At 41.3% G+C, this 26,814-nt stretch overlaps 1 protein-coding gene across 1 annotated transcript in view; it reads left to right on the forward strand.

Annotated features, from left to right (window-relative positions):
• The window catches only part of LMBRD1 (LMBR1 domain containing 1), a 131,919-nt gene that overhangs the window by 45,934 nt on the left and 59,171 nt on the right, over window positions 1–26,814 (forward strand). The window contains exons 4-7 of the mRNA XM_043439153.1: window positions 423–520; window positions 2,738–2,805; window positions 18,765–18,853; window positions 22,405–22,478. Coding sequence (XP_043295088.1) covers window positions 423–520; window positions 2,738–2,805; window positions 18,765–18,853; window positions 22,405–22,478 — 329 coding nt within the window. The remainder of the gene's footprint in view (window positions 1–422; window positions 521–2,737; window positions 2,806–18,764; window positions 18,854–22,404; window positions 22,479–26,814) is intronic.

Raw genomic sequence — 26,814 nt, forward strand, 5'->3', positions numbered from 1 at the left:
AAAGAATCGTATCAGTTACAGCTGTTTCTTTAACTTGAGTGACTGGCAAATGTGTCAGCTGTACTCAGTATTAAGTTGGAAAGAATATAAAAGTTAGTTTATTTACATAAGGTCGTTCACAGAAAGTTCTTAGAGCTGTGGTGTGTTAGAGGCCACAATTTATCGACACATTTAGTATCATGATTATTGCTAAAAATTGCCCCAACGTTAACTTGAATTATGATTTGCTATGTGATAATAATGGTGTTGATTTCTTGAAACAGAGGTCAGAAAAGGTTGATTTGGATATTACACATACATATCAAGTTGCAGGTCTAGGGGTCAGATAGAGATGAGTGAATCTGGGGTGTGTGTACCTATATGTTTGAAACATTTGTTAAGTTCCCGTGTTTTTATTATATCTCATCTCATTCTTTCTACAGCCTTATATTCTGTTATATTATTCTGTGTGTTCTTCTGGATCCCTTTTGTCTACTTCTACTATGAAGAAAAGGATGATGATGATACTGGTAAATGCACTGTAAGTAGCTTTATTTTAGAGGTCTCAATTTGGGGGGAAGGGATTATTTCCTCCTGTTTTCAAATAATGTGACTTTGAATTTATTCTCAAGCAGTGTTGTCTAATAGAAATATAGTGTAATCCACATGTGAATTTAAAATTTTCTAGTAGCCACAATAAAATAAGTAGAAAGAACAATTAAAATTATTTTTCATGGCACATTGTATTTAATATTATATGTTCGAAGTATTATTTCAGATAGTCAAGAGCGTTATTAATGAGACGTTACTCTTTTTCACATTCTGTGAAATTTAGAGTGCATTTTACACCTGCAGCACACCCGGGGTCAAACTAACTACATCCCAGTGCCCAGGAGTCACAGGATACTGTGGCTGTTGTTCTTGAGCAGTTCTGCAGCTGGGCCAGCACGCGTGCTTCTGTGTGAGGCCAGTGCTGAGTGAGCGGGACGTGCGGTAGGAGGGGCCACGCCTGGCCACAGGATGAGGTTTGCTGACACGTTCTCGGATGGAAAGGGGGACTCGCAGACTGTCCTTACTGATCCCACAGTAGTACAGAAACCTGACCAGTAGAGTGCACGTGCATGTCCAAACCTGCAGACCGAGGTCACTTAAGTCTTGGTATAATACTCTTCACTGAAACCTTGGCAGGTAGAATTCAGGAAGATCTTAGAAGCACATTAATATAGTATATAACTGAGTTGGGCCTGTCTCTGGAATGCATTGGTGGTTTAGAACCAGAACTTCTGTTAATATATAGTAATTTAATAGGTCCTAGAAGAAATTGTATGTTGAAAGGTGTTTGCCGAAATTGAACACTTTATTTCTAATTTAAGGGAAAAACAGCATAAAAAGAATAAATTTATTTTGTCTTTTTATTGAGTTACAGGAATTTGTTTTATAACTTGTTTTTGGTTTGAAACATTTAAATACGTACGCAAATATATTCACTCAAAAGCCAGCATTAGACATAGCCGTGCTTATTAAAACTTTACAGCATTTGCATTAAGATCATTAGCAGAGTACATCAGCAATATTTTAAATGATTCCCAGAGTGGTAGTCAGTTCAATTTGTTAGAGGAAAAAGTGTTTAAATATTCATAAAGAAAGTTGGATTATTATCTGCAAATAATGTGCGATTCTGTATTTGAAGACCCAGGGTGTGTAAGGTAGAGTGGCTAGTCACAGATCTGCTGTTGAAAACGGGCTGAGCAGGTGCTTCCTCTCCTCACTGCTTCTCAAGTGCATCTTCCCCATCCCCTGTGGTTGACCCTCCTTAACTTTACCTTAGGTATTTTCCTAAAGACTGTCTCAGCTCCTTTGTGAATAAGAATTTATCATGTGAAGCATACAGTTAAATTTTAAAAGGTGATTATTTTAGAGATCTCATTAGGCCTAGAGACAAGTCATGTTTTCTTTTCTCACTGATGTAGCTTTTCCTTTGAGATTAACTTTCTTTCCATATATTTAGAGTGTCTAGTTTGTGTTTTTGTTAAACTTTGGCTTATATTATGCGTACCAAGCAAAGCACAGAATTTAAAGAACTGAGTTCTTGGTTTCAAGTCCTTGTTTAATCCCTTGGCACATATATGACATATGGTAAACTGTTTAACCTCTGGGCCACAGTTTCCTTATCTCTGAAGCAGGGATGGGAATGCCTATCTCAGGGGTGTTGTAAGTATGAAATGAATTTAACATATGTACAGTTCTTAGAAACAGTCCTGGCATGGCATGTGCCTTATATATATGCATGCATATTTATAAAATAAATTTTTATAAGTATATGTTTTGTATATTATATGTATATCCAAGCATACATAAATGTTATAATTGTTGCTTAATTATTACTTAACCCATTTTGATGAATTGGGGTACGGGCATTGTAGATTCTGATTGCTCTCTATTTTGAGGAATATTTTATTAAATATTCTGGTACTTATTAAAGTAAATTAATTACTGTTAAGTCTCCCACAAAGAATTATATTTTAGGTGTACTGCCTTTTCATGAGATCTAATCATTGAAAAGATTTAAAAAATCTAGTATAGTGTGAAAGATACTTAAGATGTGTTATATACATTGTTTTTCAATAAAGAGGAACTTTGCACAGTGGAATATAAATAAATGTACATTGGACATGAAAGTACTGTTACACTGTAGCAAGAATACTTTGTATTTTAAAAGTTTTACTAAATGGAATGTTTTTTCTCCTTTGACATCTAGCAAGTTAAAATGGCACTCAAGTATACTTTGGGATTTGTTGTGATTTGTGCACTTCTTCTTTTAGTTGGGTAAGTTTTGATTTTTCTTTTCTTGAAAGTGGAAACAGCATTATTTTAATGATAATGATAATAGCAATAAGGGCTCATTAATAAAAGTCCAAGAAAGAAAATCAAGAAAATCTTAAAAGAGCAAGCTACCTTTTATATCACCAACAATCAATAACCACTGCATTGTTCTATCTAGATATTTTTTAATGTGCTCAAATATTTGCAGAAAGCCCCTTCTCCCATATACCCTCTGTGTTGTAATTTTACATAGATGTGATTACTTTTCATGTGATTTTTGGTAATCACTGGTTGACACATTGCAGGCATCTCTTTAGGACAGACGCATCATTTTTGTGTATATTGCATTCCCTTCTTAGGATGTAGCAATTTATTTGGCTGGTCTTCTAGTGATGGCTACTTGGACATTTATGTTGTGCAGTTTTTCCATTTTTGTAAACAACACTTTGATGAAAAATCCTTGTCTGCATCTCTTTTCAGATTTGTTGCATCAGTCTTTAAAACTTTGAACTAATCTTTGTCAACAAGTTCTTTCTTTTTTTCTTTCTCTGTCTCTCTTCTTTTTTTCTCCCTGCTTCCCTCCTTCAGTCTCTCTTTCCTTCCCTTTCTTTGCCATGCTGGGCAGCTTGTGGCATTTTAGTACTCTGATCAGGGATCGAACCCAGGCCTTCAGCAGTGAGAGCATGGAATCCTAATCATTGGACCACCAGGGAATTTCTAATGAGTTCTTTCTTAATTTTTTTTCCTTACGTTTTTATAAACTCAGTAAGTTTTTGTATATTTTTTAATACATTAAAAAATTTCATTTTGGAAAACATTTGTCCCTGTTAATGGAAGACATTTATTGTTGTTAAAATAGATCTTGATTTTTTTTTCCTAGCAGCATTCTTAAGTTTCTTCATTTATTCAACTTTAAACATTTAATAGTCTTTCCTGGTGATTCAAATGGTAAAGAGTCTACCTGCCATGTAGGAGACCCTGGTTCGATCCCTGGGTTGGGAAGATCCTGTGGAGAAGGGAATGGCAACCCACTCCAGTATCCTTGCCTGGAGAATCCCATGAACAAAGGAGACTGGTGGGCTACATCTATGGGATTGCAAAGTGTCGGACACGACTGAGTGACTAACACATACACACAAACACCTAAGTGCGCCAAAGAGCCTGTGCATGTGCATGGAACACTGTTAGACTGAAAAAGAAGGCCTGCCTCTCCTGGGTCAGGTTGTGGGCGTGATCACAATAATCAGTGTGACTCCAAGCACAGCCAGAACTGAGCAAACAGAAAGGTTTCAGAGACAATAAGTGGGCTTTAAAAATTAAAGTGAGACAGCATAAAACCTCAATTCCTGAAGACCAATGAATTATAAAAAACATGCATTTGCTGTGGAAGCAGTAATGAAATAATTTCTGTGGGGAAATTATTTTAAGATCCCTAGGATAAACAGTGAGTTGGGAATCAGTGAAAAAAAAAACCTTAGAACCGAAGATTTCAAACTTCTGTCTTTTTGTGCCTGTATGCTGCCCAGTTCATTCCCAAAAAGGAACCAGAATCAGATTCCTACCAATATAAGACTCCTAAGACATGTCATTTGTCATGTTGGTTTCTGCAGAAGCTGCATCTTGTGAAGTAGTCTTTAAAAATAAAAATGAAAAAAACCAAAGAATACCATAAGAAGCCACTTTCTCCTTCCCACTGTAACCTTGCTTTGATTTGCTCTCTAAAGATTTAAGAAAAAGCAAAATCATTACTCTCAGATTCCTGAATTAATGTGACCTCACTCCGTGGCTAATGTGGCCAAGAGCAGATGCTTTTGTACAATTAAAGCTGAAGGACTTTATATCAGCAGGACTTTAGGGCTCTGGTTCCACTGTGTTTACTATAAAGTACACTGATGACAGGGTGGAGGTTGGAGAAAGAGGTGGAAACATCCGTCACAGGGTAACGTGACAGCTAGCAGGACCCTCGGTAGACTTTAAGGAACCAATTCTATTTTGATGAGGGAAACCCACATAATTAAGTTTCACACTTGCAAAATTATCACTATGAATTCAGGAATAAGAGGCACTGGGTTGCAGATACAATTCCATCTGTAGATACTAACTTTAGATTTAGAGAAGAAAAACACTTAGTAAATTAATATTATGAGTTGGGGTTTCTTAAGTGATTCCTAAATCCACCTGTGATACAATTAACAGCGTGATAAGAAGTCTACCATAGCCCTGGCTCAGAGGTGGTCTTCAGTTTCACGAAGTCCGTCTACAGGAACTCATGTAACTGGCTGTCACTGCTAAATCTGTTGTTTGCAGAAGCCCTAGAGCTCTGTTTGCTGACTAGTGTCCTCGCCTTTTAAGCTCTTCCTACATATAGGACATGCATCATGCACTTGTAACCACAACGCAATACAACTGCTGTCAAAGTAGTGGTTTCAGGGTAACTGTTGGACTTCCTTCTCACCTGTGTGATCCTCTTTGCATACTGGACACTGTGAGCCCTTATCAACTTTTCCCTGAGTTATTGTCACTGCTGGAAGAGATGTGACCTTTTCCTTGTCAGCTGGGAGAGGCCCTGTGTTTTCCAGTTGTTGAAAGGATGTGTTCTAGTGGTATTTTTTGGCTTTTTAAATCAAGCCAGATCTAGTTATGTGAATTTGCTTTGTCAGTGTGTGGGGTCCCTTGTCTGTAAATCTAAATTACCTAGAATAGAGATCAGCGAACTTTTCTTAAAGAGTAGATAGTGTTTCAGGCTAGGGGACCAAGTAGCCCGTGTAGCAGTACTCAGCTCTCCTCTGGTTCTACAGTAAATCACAGTCAGTGCATAAATCGAGGGGCATGACTGAGTGCCAGTGAAACTTTATTTACACACATGAGCCCTCAGGAGTTTGCTAGCTCCTTATTTCGAACATGACTGAGAACCATTAGTGAAATTACAAATCTTCATAGTAGCCAGGATATCTTTCCCAGACAAAACAGATTCTGAAGTTTCTTCTGCAATTTATTGGTTCTTTGTAGGGGGTTAGGAGAGCAGAGAAAGAAAGGAAAGACTAGGCCATGTTGGGGTGTGACCCTGTAAGAAGGCAGGATGAGGAGATGCTTGGAGGAGGTAGGGAGCCCAGCTGTGCGTGTGTGAGGGGCGGGCAGCAGTGTTCTCTACCCGGAGGAAAGGCTGGTGAGCCCGGGGCGGGAGTGCTTCTGGGGCCTTCAGGACAAAGCGAAGGCGGCGGGGGGCTGGAGTGGAGGGGCTGGGCCCAGCTATGGTGCAGAGAGGGGGGTCGCAGCTGCCTGAGCAGGGCCTGGGGGCGTTGGCAGGACTCTGCTGCTCATCCTCTGGGAGCGGGAGTTGCTGAGGGCCTTTGCTCAGGGAGTGACGTGATCTGACACTTGGCAGAGATCCCTGGATGGTGTGTTGAGAGTTGACTCTGTGGTGGTCAGGCTAGAAACTCGAGGTCTGTTAGGAGCTCTTGCAGTCACCCAGAGCAGACGGGATGGTTGCAGCAGTGGGGAGATCCTGCCCGTGGTTTGGGGAGAGAGCGGGTGGGGGTTTCTGACAGGGCAGGCGTGGAGGGGCTGAGACGGGGAGGAAAGGAGGATGCTCCTGGAGTTGGCCCAACTGCAGACTTCAGGGAGCACCCCTCTCACGTTTGAAACCAACCTCAAGCTGTTTGGTGAGGGTTCCTAAAACCACCCTCAGCTTTGGTAATTCTCTAGAAGGATGCACAGAACTCACTGTAATCAATTATATCCATGGCTACCAAGGGCTTCCCTGGTGGCTCAGAATGTGAAGTGTCTGCCCGCAATGCATGAGACCCAGATTCTATCCATGGGTTGGGAAGATCCCCTGGAGAAGGGAATGGCAACCCACTCTAGTACTCTTTCCTGGGAAATCCCATGGACAGAGGAGCCTGGTGGGCAACAGTCCATGGGATCGCCCAGAGTCGGACACGACTGAGCAACTTCACTTCACTTACCATCTATTACAGGTAAAGAAGACAGATTAAAATCAGCCTCTTGAGAGATGCATAGGACAGAGTCTGGGAGGATTCCAGATGTGAGGTGCCTGTTGTCCTTTGGATCCATCACCCTGTGGCCTCCATGTCGGACGACATGTGTGGGGTACAGATTCCCTACCGTCCCAGACTAGAGGGTTGCTCGGAAACCTCTCCTGAACTGAAATAGCATAAAGGGAAGGAACAAGTACCTGAGGGGCCGCCTTGCTCACGGAGGCACAGAATAAACCAGATGGGGCACAGATGCCTCAGACCTAGGTCAGGGTCGTGGTGGCTGGATGCTGAGACCTGAGTGTGGTTCCCGGGGCAGAACTGGGTGGTGTCACTCTCTGCTCAGGGTGCACACTGCCTCTGTAACAGCTGACTCCAGAACCGACTCTGACATTGTCTTTGCCTTTTGCCTTTCTTCATAAAAGTGACAGTTTTCTTCAGATTTCTTCCACCTAGTGAAAATAGGTACTAATGTAGGTCTTTCAGAAAAGTGAAATGGCATAAAGTGAACTTTCAAAATGCTGGGGGGCTACTTGTATTTCCCACAAGGGAAGCTCACATGGCGTTTTTATTGCAGCACGTCTGAGTGACCCATAGCCTGTAATTGCCTGCATGGTCATCTCACCTCCACGCTAAATTGCATGCTGGTTTTTCTGGCCCACCACGTGAGGCTGGGTATGGCCAGCCCCTGTCCTGAACACAGATGCCCATCAGGTATGACCTGGATGACATGCCAGCATCGTGGGCAAAATTCAGACCTCGCTTTGGGCAAGGCCAGGTTCTTTACTCCACAGGAATGGTGACTGTCATCCACAGGCAGATCTGGAGGAGGAGCAGGTTTGCTGAGGGACCCTCACGAGCTCAGCTTGGTTCACGGTCAGTCTTAGCCTTCAGGAAGGACGTGGAGTAGGCCGCCAGGTCAGGCCGTAGGAAACTCAGATTTTCGTCTCTGTTCTTCCAGTAGCAGCATGCAGTGAGAAATAGAGCTTTATCCTTTGTAACGTGGGAAATGAGTCGGATGATTGCCGTACACTACCCCCTGTGCCGCCTCCCTCCTTTCTCAGCCCCGGAGCCCTTTTGTGCTTATACTGAGAGCCTTGACGTTCAGAGGAGTAGCAGGTGAGAAGGAGGGGCGTGCGGAGCTCTCAGACAGTGGGCGGCTGTGATGGCGGCGTGGGCAAGGGCGTTTCCTCCTCTTGTCTAGGAGGATGAGAACGGAAGGAGGTCCAGGTCGCTGCACAGGTTTTGGGGCAAATGACAGTGTTCCTCTCTGACGGGCTCTTGTTTTCTCCTGCATGTTTGCGGTGGGACGTCTGCTGAGGGCCCTGATGTGCGGGGCGGGTGTGGGCTCCTCTAGTTCACCAGCCAGAAGCTTGTGACTGGAGGACACAGAGTGCTGTTCGGTTATCTCCTTAGCCCGTGTGAGTGTCTGCGTGAGGTGCATTAGGGTAAGTGATCGGCTGCATTTGCTGAAACTCTCTTGAAGGTGACACACTTCTACTCTTTGTTAAGTGATAAACTTTTTATTAATAAAACAGTAGATAATTGTATGGCCAGAATGTGGTCTAGGTTTAAGCAGATCATGCAGCTAACACTTCTGGAGCCCCTGTGGGTTGTTCAGTCTTAGGAATAAAGATGCAGGGTTGTGAACTCTGTCCTCATTCACGTGGAGAGAGATGCAGATACTTGAATTACCATGTTTAAGGACTTTGATAAGAGACAGATGCCAAGGGTTGATGGTGGGGTAGCAAATTCTGCTTTACAGAATCAGGTAAGACATAAAAAGAATTAATCTTTGAATCAGAATTCGGTAAAGTGGAAATTGGTCAGCAGACTAGATAAGGAAAAATGGTGGATAGTAGCTGTAATGAATGGTTTGCCCTTGAACACTGGGTTTGAGCTGTGTGGGTCCACTTACATGTGGGTTTTTGCAGTGGCCAGCCCTGCACTCCTGAGAGGTTGGTTGATAATGTGGATGTGGAACTGGGATGCTGAGGGTCTGTGAGTGTGGAGGGAGCACGTATCTGAGGACGAGTGTAAGTCAGACTTGAGCTCTGAACGCCTAGAGGGTTGGTACCACCAATCCCCCACACTGTTTCAGGGTCACCTGTATTAGTCTGCTCACGTGGCTGTGAACAGCAGGCGTTTATTTTTGCACCATTCTAGAGGTGGAGGTCATGCTCAGGGTGCAGGCAGGTTTGGTTTCTGACGAGGCCTCTCTTCATAGATGGTCTCCTTCCCGTCATGCCCACACGGAGGAGCATGTCTCCAGGGGCTCTTCTTCTTCTCAAGGGGCATCATGCTCATTGGCTAGGATCCCAACGTATGACCTCATTTAACTTTAGTTACCTCCCTGCTCACTGGTCATAGCAAACATCCTCTTCCAACGACACAAGAGGCGACTCTACACACTGACATCACCAGACAGTCAACACTGAAAGCAAACTGATTATATTCGTTGCAGCCGAAGATGGAGAAGCTCTATTCAGTCAGCAAAAACAAGACTGGGAGCTGACTGTGGCTCAGATCATGAACTCCTTATTGCCGAATTCAGACAAAAATTGAAGTAGGGAAAATCACTAGACCACTCAGGTATGACCTAAATCAAATCCCTTGCGATTATACAGTGGAAGTGACAAATAGATTCATGGAATTAGATCTGATAGACAGAGTACCTGAAGAACTATGGACAGAGGTTCGTGACATTGTACAGGAGGCAGTGATCAAGACCATCCTCAAGAAAAAGAAATGCAAAAAGGCAAAATGTCTGAGCAGGCCTTACAAATAGCTGAGAAAAGAAGAGAAGGGAAAAGCGAAGGAGAAAGGAAAGATATACCAGTCTGAATGCACAGTTCTAAAGAATAGGAAGGAGAGATCAGAAAGCCTTTCTTAGTAATCAATGCAAAGAAATAGAGGCAACAATACAATGGGAAAAAGCAGAGATCTGTTCAAGAAAATTAGAGATACCAAGGGAGCATTTCATGCAAAGATGGGCACAATAAAGGACAGAAATTGTATGGACATAAGAGAAGCAGAAGATATTAAGATGAGGTGGCAAGAATACACAGAAGAACTATACAAAAAAAGATCTTCATGACCCAGATAACCACCATGGTGTGATGACTCACCTAGAGCCAGACATCCTGGAGTGCAGAGTCAAGTGGGCCTTAGGCAGCATCATTACGAACAAAGCTAGTGGATGTGATGGAATTCCAGTTGAGCTGTTTCAAATCCTGAAAGATGATGCTGTGAAAGTGCTGCACTCAATATGCCAGCAAATTTGGAAAACTCAGCAGTGGCCACAGGACTGGAAAAGGTCAGTTTTCATTCCAATCCCAAAGAAAGGCAATGCCAAAGAATGGTCAAACTACCACACAATTGCACTCATCTCACACACTAGCAAAGTAATGCTCAAAATTCTCCAAGCAAGGCTTAAACAGTGTGTGAACTCAGAACTTCCAGATGTTCAAGCTAAATTTGGAAAAGGCAGAGAAACCAGAGATCAAATTGCCAACATCTGCTGGATCATCGAAAAAGCAAGAGAATTCCAGAAAAACATCTACTTCTGCTTTATTGATTATGCCAAAGCCTTTGACTGTGTCAATCATAACAAACTGTGGAAAATTCTTCAAGAGATGGGAATACCAGACCACATGACCTGCCTCCTGGGAAGTCTTTATGCAGGTCAAGAAGCAACAGTTAGAACTGTACATGGAACAACAGAATGGTTCCAAATTGGGAAAGGAGTACGTCAAGGCTGTATATTGTCACCCTGCTTATTTAACTTATATGCAGAGTACATCATGAGAAATGCCAGGATGGATGAAGCACAAGCTGGAATCAAGATTGCCAGGAGAAATATCAGTAACCTCATAGAAAGATGACACCACCTTTATGGCAGAAAGCAAAGAGGAACTGAAGAGCCTCTTGATGAAAGAGGAGAGTGAAAAGCTGGTTTAAAACTCAGCATTCAGAAATCTAAGATCATGGCATCCAGTCCCATCACTTCATGGCAAATAGATGGGAAAACAATGGAAACAGTAACAGACTTTATTTTCTTGGGCTCCAGAATCACTGCAGATGGTGACTGCGGCCTTGAAATTAAAAGACACTTGCGTCTTAGAAGAAAAGCTGTGACCGACCTTGACAGCATATTAAAAAGCAGAGTCATTACTTTGCCAACAAAGGTCCGTCTAGTCAAAGCTGTGGTTTATCCAGTGGTCATGTATGAATGTGAGAGTTGGACCATAAAGAAAACTGATTGCCAAAGAACTGATGCTTTTGAACTGTGGTGTTGGGGAAAAAGCTCTTGAAAGTTGCTTGGACTGCAAGGGGATCAAACCAGTCAATCCTAAAGAAAATCAACCCTGAATATTCACTGGAAGGACTGATGCTGAAGCTGAAGCTCCGATACTTTGGCCACCTGATGTGACAAACTGACTCATTGGAGAAGACTCTGATGTTGGGAAAGATTGAAGGCAGGAGGAGAAGGGCATGACAGAGGATGAGATGGTTTGATGGCATCACCAACTCAATGGATTTGAGTTTGAGCAAGCTCTGGGAGTTGGTGAAGGACAGGGAAGCCTGGCGTGCTGTAGTCCATAGGGTTGCAAAGAGTCAGACAGGACTGAGCCCCTGAACTGGACTGACTGAACCTCCCTACAGGCCCTGTCTTCACATACCGTCCTGTTGGCAATTGAGGCTTCAACATCGATTTTGTGGGGACAAATTCAGTCTATAGCACTCTGTTCTTTTGCCCCCCACCCCCAAATCCATGGTCTTCTCACATGCAAAATGCAGTTACCTCATCCCAGCAAGCCCAAAAGTCTTAACCAGTATGGAATCTGGGTCTTGAATCTCATCTGAATGTCATCTAGATCCGGAGTGGGTGAGACCTGATGACTCATCCTGATCAGAATCCTTCCCCAGCAGTGAACCTGTGTAGTACCGGTTATGTGCTGCCAGATACAGTGGTGGGACAGGCACAGGATAGGCATTTCCATCCTATGGGGAGACATCAGAAAGGAGATTTGAATGTGCCAAATCAGTTCAGAACCTAGCAAGGCAGATTCCCTTAGATCTTAAGGCTCAGGAATAATCATCTTCTCTGCTGGGTGCTTTGCCCTCCAGGCCTGCCGAGGTCCCTACCCCACCCCCTGATTCTGGGTGTTGGCCCTGCCCCCTTGACTCTGCCTCAGCTCCTTGGCAGCTAAACTGAGCAGAGGCCCCTGTCTTCTGAAACTGAGGAGGAAGCCGCTCTGTCCTCTAGTCTAGTAGGAGCTGCAGCCCTGATGGTAACTGAAGTGCCTTTGGGGTCTTTCTTGAAGGATGAAAGCGTATTCTCAGCTAAATAACCCTGTGACCCCATCCTGACGAATCTCGAGTCTCAGCGCCTTCCCTTACTGTGTCTCATCTGCGCTCCCTTACCTTAGTTCAGGTTGGCTGTGTCTGCTGGTGTCACCCTGTCTATTCCTGTCTTCTCTGAGACAGCTGATTAAATCGATGGTTTCTGCCGGTGCTAATCTCCTTGAGAAGTGATTGTTCAGTCAAGCTCTTAGAATGTGCCTTCTCACTGTTTTCAAAAGGCTGGTTCCTTTTTGCTTATCTCTCTCTTGCATTTTACTATAAATGGTATGGAGAAAGCAACTTGCTCCTTCCAGCACTTTGCTTAGAATTTTCCTCAGCTAAATATCCAGTCTTATCTCTCACGAGTAGTTCTGCCTTCCATAAAGCACTATAAAACCATTCAGCCAAGCTCTTCGTCACTTTCTAATAATGATCTCCTTTCTTTCAGTTTCCATTAACATATTCTTCATTTCTAGCTGAGATTTCCTCAGAATGACCTTTTGTGTCCATATTTCTACCAGCATTCTAACAGCTTGTATATCTTCTCTAAGATGATAGAGGCTTTCTCTAGAACACTCTTTCCTTCCTGAGTTCCCACCAGAATTGCCTTTAACATCCACATTTTTATCAGTAGTCCCTTCACGGCAGTTTAGACTTTTTCTGGCACACAACCTCTGATGTCTTTAGGCCCTTCCCTAGCACTGAGCTCCAAAGTCACATGCACACGTTTAGGTATTTGTTACAAAGTAGAAACCTGCTTCATAGTGCCAAAATCTGTATCAGTCTTCTTTGGCTGGGAATAATGTACATGTGTGCTCAGTTTTGTCCAACTCTTTGTGACTCCGTGACCTGTAGCCCACCACCTCCTCTGTCCATGGAATTTTCCAGGCAAGAATACTGACGCGGGCTGTCAAGTCCTTCTCCAGGGGATTTTCCTGACCCAGAGTCTGAACCCATGTCTTCTACTCCTCTTGCTTTAGCTGGTGGATTGTTTACCACTTAGCCACCTACTTGAGCTGTCTTAACAGAATACCATAGTCATGCTAGCTTCAGCAGTGGACACTTACTTCTTACAGTTCTGGAGGCTGAGCGTCTATAATTAAAGTGTCAGCAGGTTTGGTGTCTGGTGGGAGCTCTCCTCTGGGCTTGTGGATGGCCGCCTTCTCAACTGTGTCTTCACACGGCTTTTCCTCTCTGCTGGCCACCAGCGAGCTCTGGTGTCTGTTCCTCTCCCTACAAGGACATCAGTCCCATCAGGTCAGAGAGTCACCCTTGGGGCCCTGTGTCCAGGTACCATTCACATGGGGACTTAGCACTTCAGCATAGGAGTTTGAGGGGGAGGGGACAAGGTTGAGTCTCTTCTGTATGGTAATGGAGAAACTGAAGTTAGCATGGAATAGTTAAAGAATGGTGTGAAAAGTGTAAAGTGAATTTAGATCCTCCCTCCCCCAGTTGCTGTTCAGTCTCCAGTTGTGTCTGACTCTGCGACCCCATAGCACGCCAGGCCTCCCTGTGCCTCACTGTCTCCTGCAGTTTGCCCAAGTTCATGTCCATTGCTTCAGTGATGGAATTCAGCTATCTCATCCTCTGACGCCCTCTTCCCCTTCTGCCCTCAAATCTTTCCCAGCATCAGGGACTTTTCCAGTGAGTTGGCTGTTCGCGTTAGGTGACCAAAATACTGGAGCTTCAGCTTCAGCATCAGTGCTTCCAATGAGTATTCAGGGTTAGTTTCCCTTAAGGTTGACTGGTTTGATCTCCTTGCAGTCCAAGGTACTCTCAGGAGTCTTCTACAGCTCCACAGTTCAAAAGCATCAATTCTTTGGCAGTCTGTCTTCTTTATGGTTCAACTCTCACATCTGTACATGACCACTGGGAAGACCATAACCTTGACTATACAGACCTTTGTTGGCAAAATAATGTCTCTACTTTTCAACACACTGTCTAGGTTTGTCATAGCTTCCATGCCAAGAAGCAAACATCTTCTCATTTCATGGCTGCAGTCACCATCCACAGTGATTTTGGAGCCCAAGAAAGGAAATCTGTCACTACTTCCACCTTTTCCCTTTCTATTTGTCATAAAGTAATGGGGCCAGATGCCGTGATTTTAGTTTTTTTAATATTTAGTTTTAAGCTGGCTGTTTCACTCTCCTCCTTCACCCTCATCAAGAGGTTCTTTAATTCCTCTTCGCTTTCTGCCATTAGAGTGGTATCCTCCACATATCTGAGGTTGCTGATGTTTCTCCTGCCTGTCTTGATTCCAGCTTGTAACTCATCCAGCCCGGCATCTCTCATGACGTGCTCAGCATATAGGTTAAATAAACAGGGTGACCGCAGACAGCCCTGTGGTACTGCTTTCTCAGTCCTGAACCAATCACTTAGTTCCATACAGGGTTCAAACTGTTGCTTCTTGACCCGCATACAGATTTCTCAGGAGACAGATAAGATGGTCTGGTGTTCCCATCTGTAAGGGTTTTCCACATTTTGTTATGATCCACACAGTCAAAGACTTTAGCGTAGTTGATGAAACAGAGGTAGATGTTTTTCTGGAATTCCCTTGCTTTCTTTATGATCCAGCAAATGTTGGCAATGTTACTCTGGTTCCTCTGCCTTATCTGAACCCAACTTGGATGCCTGGGAGTTCTTGGTTCATGTAATGCTCTAGCCTGGTATGCAAGATTTTAAGCATGACCTTACTACCATGGGAGATGAGTGTAGTTGTCCAATGGTTAGAACATTCTTTGGCACTACCCTTCTTGGGAATTCGGATGAGGATTGACCGTTTCCAGTCCTGTGACCACCGCTGGGTCTTCCAGATTTGCTGACATATTGAGTGCAGCACTTTTTTAAAGCAATTTCATCCCTTAGGGTTTTGAATAGCTCTACTGGAATTCCATTGCATCTACTAGCTTTGTTAACAGCAGGGCTTCCTAAGGCCCACTTGACTTCATGCTCCAGAATGTCTGGCTCTGGCTGACTGACCACACCATGATAGTTATCCAGTTCATTAAGATCTTTTTTGTACAGTTATTCCATGTATTCCTTCCATCTCTTCTTGATCCTTCAGTACAAAAGAAAAAAAAATTGTAAGATAGCATTTCAAGTGTTTGTGTTGGCACGTGACAGTCCAGACCTTAGCCACGTAGGTGGGCTCCAGATCTTGCATACAGTGTTGAAGACGTTGAGTTTTATCCTGCTGAGCAACTGAAAGGCAGTGCAGGTGTGGATATAGTGGTGTTTGTACCCATGAAAGCAAATATGTGTGAATTTTCTGCAACACTGAAAGATGCGTGGAAAGGGGCATTTGGGAGTTGGTCAGTGAGACACAGATGGTGGGTAGGAAGGTCAGCCAGTTAGCTCCCGCCGTCGTAGTTCAGGTGGGAGGGGAGAGTCTGAGCTGGAGTAGTCCCAGAGAGCAGAGAGGAGCGCAGGTAGGCTGTTGGGAAGGTAAATGTGACTTGGTGATTGAGCGTCGGAGGTAAAAATCTTACTTTCAATTTTGCTTAAATTCATGGTTTCAGTTTCATATCTCCTGAAATTCATTAGCCTTTCCTTTGTCTCTTCTTGAAGAGATAATCTGTATTAAGCTAATTCACTCAGATTGGGTGTTGAAGATTTTTTCTAAGCAGTTTTACTATTGTTAAGAGCAGAAAGGAAATTTATAATCTTATGAGGATTTTAGTTCTTAGCTTGATCTTGTATTGTGTGTCTTTGAAAGTTGAGGTTCTCTGTATTCATTTCTTTGTGTTGGGGTATAGTTGATTAACAATGATGTGTTGGTTATAGGTTTACAGCAAAGTGATTCAGTTAGTGTATACACTACTATATTTAAAATAGATAACCAACAAGGACCTACTGTACAGCACGGTGAACTTGGCTCAACATTCCATAATAACCTAAATGGGGAAAGAATTTGATTAAAGAATAGATACTTGTATGGGTATAACTGTATAAAGGTATAAACAGTTTGCTGGATCTTTTTTTTTTTTGAGAGAGAGACTGAGGTTAAGAAGATATCTGTAGCTTTCAGTCACACAAGTCTCATTACACTTTTGGTTTCTTTAGTATCATCACCATTCAGTAAATGCCTGGTAGTCATATAACTATGTCAGTGAATGCCTCCCCATCAGAGTGGAAGTGTCTATGTTCTGGGCTCTTCCTACTGAAGTGGCCTCTGCATCTGTCAAGAGGTGCTTGCCCGGCAGGTCTCAGTCTAGTTCTGCGGGGCTGATACTTTACTGGTGACCATTGCTTGACCTCTTCTGGTTGTTAAAAGGTTGAAATGCTTCCACGTGAGTCAGCAGCTACTCCTGAGTTACCCCACCCTTGGCCCAGTCAGAGTGTAAATCCTGGTTCAGCATGGTCTTCAGAACCAAGGCCAGCGTATGTTGCCATGTGAATGCCTTTGCCATGGGAAGTGAGTGAAAGTCTCTCACTCATGTCTGACTCTTTGCCATCCCACAGACTGTAGCCTGCCAGGCTTCTCTGTCCATGGAATTCTCCAGGCCAGAATACTGGAGTGGGTAGCCATACCCTTCTCCAGGGGATCTTCCAACCCAGGGATCAAACCTGGGTCTCCTGCATTGCAGGCAGATTCTTTACCATCTGAGCCACCAGGGAAGCTCGAGATTCATTGTTAAATGTTTTGAATATTATCGCCCATGACATATAGACATATTTAGTTATAACTCTTGGATTCTGCTTATGGATGTTGCTCTTAGTTTATGAGAAGGTATTTTATGTCTTTTTGGATTACATGGTCCTGGTGGCAAGGCGGCTGATGAACATGCTTAGGGTTTATGCTTTAGCTGTTCCCTCTAGTTCTACCTAAGATAATAGTGCTAGAATGTTAGCACTCTGCTGATTACTTCAGAGTAAGTGTTTTCTTGAAGTTATTCTGACAGTAGTTTGGGCCATTTAAGATTTTTGTTTTTGGGCACGTCAGGTTTCTCTAAATATTTGAATTGTTTAAGAGCCCTGTTCAGCAGTTTGAACATGAAAGTGTCAAGAGCAAGAGTTAATTACTTTCTTCTCCTATTGGACAGAACCTTTGGTTACATAAAACTGATATAGATACTGAATATTCTAAGTAAGAATGCTGTTTTTAGATATTTGTAATACATATTTCTATCTTAATAGTACTGGAGATGATATTTTGTGCAACATAGAATTTTTCCACATATTCCAACTAACAAGTTCAAACTATACTTTTCAAAAATACGCGTGTACAATTTTTTCCATATATATATGTATGTATATCTCTGAAAAAACTGCATCGAAATAAAATAGAAGAATGTTATATAGATTTTCTGGCTTGATTTATATATTTTTTTGATTTATATTTTTATTCAAGTGCTAATATATAAGTTATTGTCATTATAGCAGTATATTATGCATGAGCTGTTCTTTGTTTTTTGATGCCATCTTAATGGTTTTATTTAATTGTTTTTGATTTTATAACCAGGGAAACAAATGATGAATTTTTTACATGTCTTGCTCTTTCCTTGTGGCTAATCACTTTTCTCTGTAAAAGTAGTGAGAAATAAGTCTCACAGATTGAGATGAGTGTAGTGAATTGGTGTCAGTGCAAATAGAAATTTAAATAACCTCGTGATGTGTCTGCTGATTCATCTTTTTATAAGGATAAAAAATATCGGTTTTACCAAGTAAGGGCTTCCCTGATAGATCAGTTAGTAACGAATCCACCTGCAATGCAGGAGACCCCAGTTCGATTCCTGGGTCGGGAAGATCTGCTGGAGAAGGGATAGGCTACCCACTCCAGTATTCTTGGGCTTCCCTTGTGGCTCAGCTGGTAAAGAATCCGCCTGCAAGCAAAGGTCTTAAAATTTTTTTTAATTAGAGTAATTACTTTGTTTTACTTGCATACATTATCAGAATGACTATCTTAATATATTGTTGAACTCATTCAGTATTACCCCTTTACAAAAAAATAGGTCTTACCGCTTTGCTTACAGTTAAGATTATGTTGGATAGGAGGTAGTATTAGGAGGTAGAGTTCACATGCACAGTCTAAAGGGGGTGCTGAGTTTTTAGTCTCTTGTTTCTGAGCTAGATAATGAAGTGCTTTTCTTTTTTTGTCAGTCTCTTTTTCTCAGTTGTAGATTGAAAAATAAAGTGAAACTACTTCTTTATGTATATTAGATAGAATCTTGAAATACCCAGAAAAATACTAAGAAAATAAAAATCACACCTAGTTCTACAATGAGATATTTACTGTTAATTCTAGTGTATTTTCCTTCTATTCATTTTTATGCATTTAAATATACTGAAAGCATGACTTCTGATTTAACAAGAGATTCTTAACCTTTTTGTGCTGTGGACAAAATAGCTTTAAATGCAAAAAATACATAGGATTACAAAGGAAACTAATTATACCGAATATAGAAATTAAAGCATGAAAACAAATGTGTGATATGTTAAACACGCGGATGGGAAACTTCTCACACCCCTCTGTACATGGTGTAGATTGGATTTGCTAATTCTTTGAGGGGGAAAGTTGACCTCACCTTAAAAAAATTACTAGAAATGGAGTTTCAGGTCATTTCCTTTTATTTAACCTTTTGTCTTTAAAACCATTAAGCAGAGTTACTTTCTCCTTTGTAGTGCTTTCGTCCCATTGAATCTTCCTGATAACAAAAATTCCACACAGTGGGAAAAGGTGAAGTTCCTGTTTGAGGAACTTGGAAGTAGTCGTAAGTATTCTTTAAAAAAAAAGTGCATAGTAATTCATATTTCATGGTACTTGTGACTTTCTTTGGAAGTTGTCTGTTTTTACACTGCTAAGAATTTAACTTCATAATTCTTTTAACTCATGGTTTAAAGGATGCTAGGCAGATTAGGAATCCATCTAGCTGTTACACAGTCAGTCTCTTGACTTCTTTATAAAAGTACCATGTGGAAAAGAAAAGGTGATCTTCAAAGTATTTTAGCAGTAAAGGTTTTATAATTTCTGTGTGGTCTTTAATTCACTTAGGATAATATAGAGTAATATGTTAAATATGCTAGATACCGGTTTTTATTTTTAAACTGAAAGAACCTTCTATTGCTCTTTGATCATGATTAGGTAATTTTTTGTGGAATATAAATTGGAGAGTTTTTTTTTTTGTTTGTTTTTTGTTTTTGCTGTTTTTGCTGTTTGCAGCTTGAGGATCTTAGTTTCCCAACTAGGGATCAAACCTGTGTCCCCTGCAGTGGAAGCACAGAGTCCTAGCTGCTGGACCATCAGAGAATTCCCCAATTACAGAGGTTTTATGTGGATGAAATGATACTTTATTTTAAATTTACCTCACCAAAATATTTTGAAGTTCCTTTTCCAAAAGTTTTCCTTATGTTAATCAGCATAGCCTACATTTTTTGAGGGGGAAAGAAAGCAGGTTTAGGAAGTCAGTTTAAGAAAGTTTTTTATCATTAAAAAATATAGTTAGTATTAGAAACTGCTATTAAATAAGAATGGGTATTTTGTTATTCAACATTTCATGTACATTTGAACATAGTGACTTTATTTTCAAAGAAACCTAGAAAATTTATAAACATGGAAAATTCTTACTGCTTTTATATTTATTCTTTTTAATAGGTACTGTACATTCTTTGATTAGCACCTCTTTCTCTTTACCTAGATACAGTATTAAATGATGATTAAATTAAGTCTTAAAGTCTTTGCTATACAACTTCTTAATTTTCTTGCTTTCCACTTAAGATTTCATCTTGTAAATTGTGGTCCATTAACATCTTGCTGATACCAGCAAGAAGATGGTAGCAGGCCTGGCATCTAATGATATTGCATGTCAGGATTTATGCATCTGACCCTGTTGCTGAGAAATAAATTGCTTCTTTTCCTGCAGTTAACTCCTTCAGGTCTCTTGAGTAACTACCCTTTTGCCCTGAACATTTTTCTCTTTAAGTTTTGCTGGTCTTTGAGTGCTGGTATAACTCGAATCCCTGGGGGCTCAGACAATAAAGAATCTGCCTGCAGTGCAGGAGACCCAGGTTCAATCCCTGGTTGGGAAGATCCCCTGGGGAAGGGAATGGCTACGCACCCCAATATTCTTGCCTAGAGAATTCCATGGACAGAGGAGCCCGGCAGGCTACAGTAAATGGGGTCGCAAAGAGTTGGACATGAGTGAGTGACTAACACATAACACACACATAACTTGGATCAGTAATTATAGAGGTAGCATTATTGTTCTACAGGTAGCATTACTGTTGTAATGCTATCTATATAATTACTTGCTGTAATCTCTTTAGTCTTAATTAACATTTAAAAAACTTCAAATCTTAAGCACTATATTTTAGAGTACATTTTGTTTATCACTGTTAGTAATATTAATTTTTTTGATTGGCCAGATACCTTTGCAGAACACTCCTTTTTATCAATTCTGGGATGCATATTTTTACATGTCTTCTTATCTCTGATTTTATGATGCATTTTATAAGTGAAAATATTTTAAAATTGCTATTAGCCAAATGCCAGGCCTCTCCTGGTTGTATGAATACTTTTTGTTGATACTTCTAGTAAGATCAAAAAAGTAATGGCGTCAGTGCAGTGTCTTTGATTTGGTAAAATGTAGTATTACAATTTAAAAAATTGAGGCTTAAAAATTTGCCTTGCATAGTTTCTGAACTTGTTAGTAATATGTTCTCCCTAAGTATTATATTTTAAAACTGAGATGTTAGCTTTAATAAGGTAGGTCATTCTAATTTTATTATTATTTGATATTGATACAATGAATTAATTTAATAATTATATTTGGTTCCACAGGACCTGCATTTAAACTAGGTCAATACTGGTCTAGTAGAACCTGTATTAAAACTAGAACAGTTAGTATTGTTCTAATTTGACTGTTAGAATAATATTTAATAGTATTAGAATATTTAAGAATATATACATATTAATATTCTTAATATTTAAGACTTCTCAAATTTGCATAGTACTTCATTGCATTATCTGGCATGTTTATTTGGAAGTGTCACTCTCACAACCCATTCTTTAGTCTTCCTTTAAAGTGAAGGTGAAAGTGTTAGCGTCTCAGTCATCTCTGACTCTGTGTGACTCCATAGACTAGCCCACCAGGCTTCTCCACCCGGGGGATTTCCCAGGCAAGAAGACTGGAGTGGGTTGCCGTTTCCTTCTCCAGGGGATCTTCCTGACCCAGGGATCGAACCGGGGTCTCCTGCAGTGTGGGCAGACTCTTCACTGTCTGAGCCACCAGGGAAGCCCCTTCCTTTTTTTTTTTTTGATTTTTTTGTTTTTAAAAAAACTTTTATTAAAGTATAGTTGATTTACTATGTTATGTTAATTTCAAGTATATAGCAAATTGAATCCACTATATATATACATGTATCCACTCTTTTTTTTTCTTAAGATTCTTTTCCCATATAGGCCTTCAAAGAGTATTGAATAGAGTTCCTTGTGCCCTACAGCAGGTTCTTATTAGTTATCCAACTGTTTCTTTGAAAAGTCACAAAAGATCAACTTATACCATCATGAATGCAAAAGGAGTGATAGCCACAGATAAGCTAGTACATCCCACATAGTAGAGGACGTCCAGGGCACATTATACGCTGAAACGGCAGTGATGGGGAAGGGAGATTCGTAACCTGCTCATGTCACAGGGGGAAGCCCCTTCCTTTAAGAGGTTTCTTAAATATAACTCGGTAGCATAGTATTTCTGTTTTCATATTATCTTTGAAACAATTTCCTATTTGTTTGTGTTTTTTTTTTCCCTAAGGGAGAATGCTAGCTCCTTTCATGTTAAAGAGGGAAATAAACTCTTTATGATTTTAGTTATAAGCTATATTTTTCAAAATTACTTGAAAGTTAAGAACAAAGAAACTAGGAGTTTGAGATCGAGCAGAAGGGGAAGAAAGGGTCAAGGACAGTGACATTCCTATCATGTTATTTCTCAAGGTCTGCCATTGAGAAAGGCCAGGGAATTTTTTGGCCAACTTTTGAGCATCTAATATTCTGCTGATTTCTTTTTAGGCTCAATAATTAGGCAGCGATTTCCTTTAATTTTAAGAGGTGTGAGGGAAAAAAAGTCTTACTCTGAAAGATCTTTAAGAATTCCATTTATGAAGAACTATTTTAAAACTTTTCCATTTGAAGTTAGCACTTCAAGAACAGGATAATGCCCATGGGGTTTATTCCTTTGGAATGTGGAGAAACCCAATTTTTATATTGATTTGTTGAATATAAACATTTGAATAGCTATACCTTTTTAACATTGTTTTTCTTCCTTTGCAGATGGTTTAGCTGCCTTGTCATTTTCCATTAGTTCTCTGACCTTGATTGGAATGTTGGCAGCTATAATCTACACAGTAAGTGTGATGGTGATAATTGAGTTATAATTAAAGAATCACTTTATGAAGCAGTTTTTGCCTTATTAATATATTGAATTTGTCTCTGTTTTCCTCTTTAATATTTAGTACTTTCTTAATTTTTCTTGAGAAGAGGGTACATTTTTAGTTACTTCGTCATTTTATCTGTATTTGTGGAATTTAGTGTTCAGAAATAAATTTTATAAGTTGTGACCTTGAAGTGGTTATATACTATGCAGTAGTAGATGTAGTGATTTATAAGCATATTAGAATGAATTGAGTAGATTCATCCTATTTGGGGATGGTGCTGGCAGTGAAGAACCCACCTGCCAATGCAGGAGATGTAAGAGATGGGGGTTCAGTCCCTGGGTAGGGAAGATCCCCTGGAGGAGGGCACGGCACGCCGCTCCAGCACAGCCCACACGGCAGTATTCTTGCCTGGAGGATCCACAGACAGAGGAGTGTGGCAGGCTGCAGTCCGTGGGATCTCGGAGCCGGACTCATTGAAGTGAGTTAGCGTGCACGCATGTGTGTGTGCTCAGTTGCTCAGCTGTATCCTACTCTTTGCAGCCCTGTGGACGGGTTGTATAGACCTCCAGGCTCCTTTGTCCATCAGTTTTTCCTGAAAAGAATACTGGAGTGGGTTGCCGATTCCTCCTCCAGGGAATCTTCCCGACCTAGGGATCTGACCCATGTCTCCTACATTGCAGGCAGGTTTCTTTCACTGCTGAGCCACTAGGAAAGCCCATTTGGGGATACAGGGCTTTTAAAGTCAGGTATTTTTCATAACTTGATATTTCTGCAGTATAAAAAATCTAGTCTTACACTTTCAGAGACTTGTTTTTTTTTTCTTTTCTTCTTCAGTCTCTCTGGGAATGGTATGACATGAATTATAATAGCCTCACTAACTTGTGTACAGACAGCTTTTTCCGTTTTTTGCTCAAATTACAGAGGAAAAGCTAGTAAAAATGCTTCTTGCCTGCCTCCCAAAAGAAAGTTGTTCAGGAAGCTTTAAACTATATAGAACCTTTTTCAGATTAATGAAGTTGCAAAGATGGAAAACACTGGTTATAAAGAAAACATTTGGGGGATTCGAATGTCTTCTTTGAAACATAAAAGAAATAGGCTATTAGATAGCAGAATCTAGTTTTGTTAGATAATCATTCAAGTGTCATAATGTATAATAAAAGAAGTCTGAAATATGCACATTTTAGTATCTTTCAGGTGCTTATTTGAGTACTCAGTTTTCTTATTCATTGCCATTTTTGCTTTTTCATGTTTGCTACACAAGAAAGATATCTGGGGAATTAACCTCCCATCTGACACAATGTATGTACAGCAGGAGAATTGTCTTTTAGGAAACAGTCACAAGTTAATAACATAATAGGGATAGACCTGCCTGCACTCTGCTGCCCTGTGACTGATCTGTTATGCTGATCATACCTTTGTGTTTTACCCTTTGTGGGTCAATTTCTTCCCCATTAGATGTGAATTTTTCTTAAGGATTTTTAAAGGTCCACGTCAAATGATACTTTTGACTGAGATACACTGCTCTGAAAACTGTAGGGAAATGAGGATATCGCAGTCAGTGAAGGATTAGTCAAGAGAAATGATCAGAAATAGAGGAAACTAACAAGTGGGATCTTCATCAGGAACCAAGAGGAATCTGAGACTTTCCCTGACTGCTACAGTTCCATGGGTATTGTTCAGAGAGGCAGGACTGCTTGTCGGGGATGAAGAACTTTCTGTTTCCCAGCAGGGGCAGCGACCACGGGACCACGTTGCCCTGCACCAGTTTCCTGAGTCCCGACCCTCACAGGGACATGTGAAGAGCACCCAGCAGGACTGTCACAGAGCTGGGACCCCAGGGTGCAGGGGAGCTGAATCTTTACAGTGGCCAGGAGACGTGCCTGCCCTTGCTCCAGAGGAAGATACTTTCTTTGTCTCCCAGGCTCTTTGCTGCACAAACATTCTTGAAAAGATCGTGCAGAAAAAAAGAAGGGCAGTGAGTGCCTGGCTTGCAACATGTGCAGAAGTGAGAGACCAGGGAAGACTCTTCTGACAGTCAAGAGGCAGATGCTGTGAGGGCCGGAAGTAGCGTCTCTGAGCTCTGAGCAGAGATTGGGTTGAGGTGGACCGGCAGAGCTGTGCGGGGAGGGCAGTGCGGGCTTCTGGGGAGGGCACCGCGCTGTGCTCGCAGGAGCAGGGGGTGCGGCCAGCCGGGCAGGCGCGGTCGGGGGGAGGAGGTGAGTGCCTGGAGGAACGCCAGAGGGCAGGCTCTGCACGCCCTGTGGGCCATGCCTAGGATTTTGAATTTTATTCTGCTGAGGTGAGAAGCCAGTGGAAGTTTCTGAATGGAAAAGTTAATAGGTTCTGACTAACATTGTAACAGTGTTGCTTTGGTGGGTCGGAATTAAGCTGTGGGGCTGATGACTAGGGGTGGGGAAAATGTGGGAAATGATTAAAACTCTTTGAAAGAGAGCTTCCCTACAGGAGCAATATTATTGTTAAGGTAAGTATTTCAAACTCATATATTTTGTATTGAAATGGAAACTGAAAGCTATCATGTATGCCATCAAACCAAGTATAATGATCATACTGGCTTGGTTAAAATACACTTGTGCGTGTGTGCTGAGTCATTTCAGTCGTATCTGACTCCTTGCGACCCCGTGGACTACAGCGTGCCAGGTTCCTCTGTCCATGGAATTTTCCAGCACTGGAAGTGGGTTACCATATCCTTCTCCAGGGGATCTTCTTGACCCATAGATTGATTTGTGTCTCCTGCATTGCGGGGGAATTCTTGCCTGCTGAGCCACTAGGGAAGCCCTTGACCCTGAGTACAAGAAATTAATTATTAAAGGTAAAATCATGTCTGTTCTAGAATCGGTAGCTATTAGTATTGAAACTACAGAAGCTTTTGTAATATATGTATCAGTTGAGTATGAATTACTTAGGTACACATTGTTGTTTAGTTCAGAAACTAGTTGATTGTTTAAATTTTACCAAGATGATATCCAGTATACCACATCTAAAGAAATAGCCAGATGATTGAGCACTCAATTTTAGAAGAATATCAAACGACGTGTTGTCTTACATAGTGTTTTCAGCTTAAATTGAAAGAGAATCTGCCACTTTTTAAATTTAAAAAAAAATAAAAAACAGAACCTCTAGGCACAATTATTTATGCAGACATTTAAATTTTTTGGTGCCACCAAGTGGGGAAATGTTGAATAATGCTGTTTTCATATAAAATGTATCATACGGACCACTGAAATGCCTATAAATGCAGAGACTACTGAACTTTTTATTATGTACATTCATGCTAAGTCATTTTAAGTTGTGTCTGACTCTTTGTGACCCTATAGCATGTAGCCCACCACAGGCTCCTGTGTCCATGGGATTCTTCAGGAAAGAATACTGGAGTGAGTTGCCATGCCCCCCACCCCCAGGGGATCTTCCTGACCTAGGGATTGAACCTGCGTCTCTTCCATCTCCTGCATTGGCAGGCAGGCGCTTTACCGTTGTGCCACCTAGAAAGCCCTTTTAATTATGTACATTTACCAGTAAAAAAAAAATGAACATGTCTTCCAGGAGTTTATGAATTATGTATATCTATACATATATATGTATAGATATAGATATATTTATGCTAAATGTGCTGTGCTTAGTCACTCAGTCGTGTCCGACTCTTTTGCCACCCAATGGACTGTCGTCCACCAGGCTCCTCTGTCCGTGGGAGTCTCCAGGCAAGAATACTGGAGTGGGTTGCCATTTCCTCCTCCAGGGGATCTTCCTGACTCAGGAACTGAATTTGTGTCTCTTGTATCTCCTGCATTGGCAGGTGGGTTCTTTACCACTAGCGCCACCTTTATAGATTTACTATAAATGAAACTAACGGATTAAAGAAAATTGTGTTGTTGTTTAGTCGCTAAGTCATGTCTGACTCTCTTTGTGACACCATGGACTGTAGCCCTCCAGGCTTCTCTGTCCATGGGATTTTCCAGGCAAGAATAGTGGAGAAAGTTAGAGTGATAAATTAGGGATTTGAACATAGAACTAAAGCAGTGGTTCTCCATAACCTTTGAAGACAGAACTCTGCTCTAAATGTGAGGTTGTTCAGCCTTCCCGTGACGGCGTGCTTCCCTGAGTCTCTGACCTGATGGCAAGATGCGCCTCTTTTATGCGCTTCCCTGATGGCTCAGTTGGTACCACTGTAAGGGAAAGGTCCCTGCTATGCTGTCTTATCACTTATCATTTTTGTCTTATATCAGTGATAGAAGTGTTTTAGCCTTACATACTTAAAACAGTCTTACCAGTCTTCTTCATGCAAAATAAG

Source organism: Cervus canadensis, chromosome 20 (genome assembly GCF_019320065.1).
Source record: "Cervus canadensis isolate Bull #8, Minnesota chromosome 20, ASM1932006v1, whole genome shotgun sequence".
In the NCBI taxonomy this organism is placed as follows: Eukaryota; Metazoa; Chordata; class Mammalia; order Artiodactyla; family Cervidae; genus Cervus; species Cervus canadensis.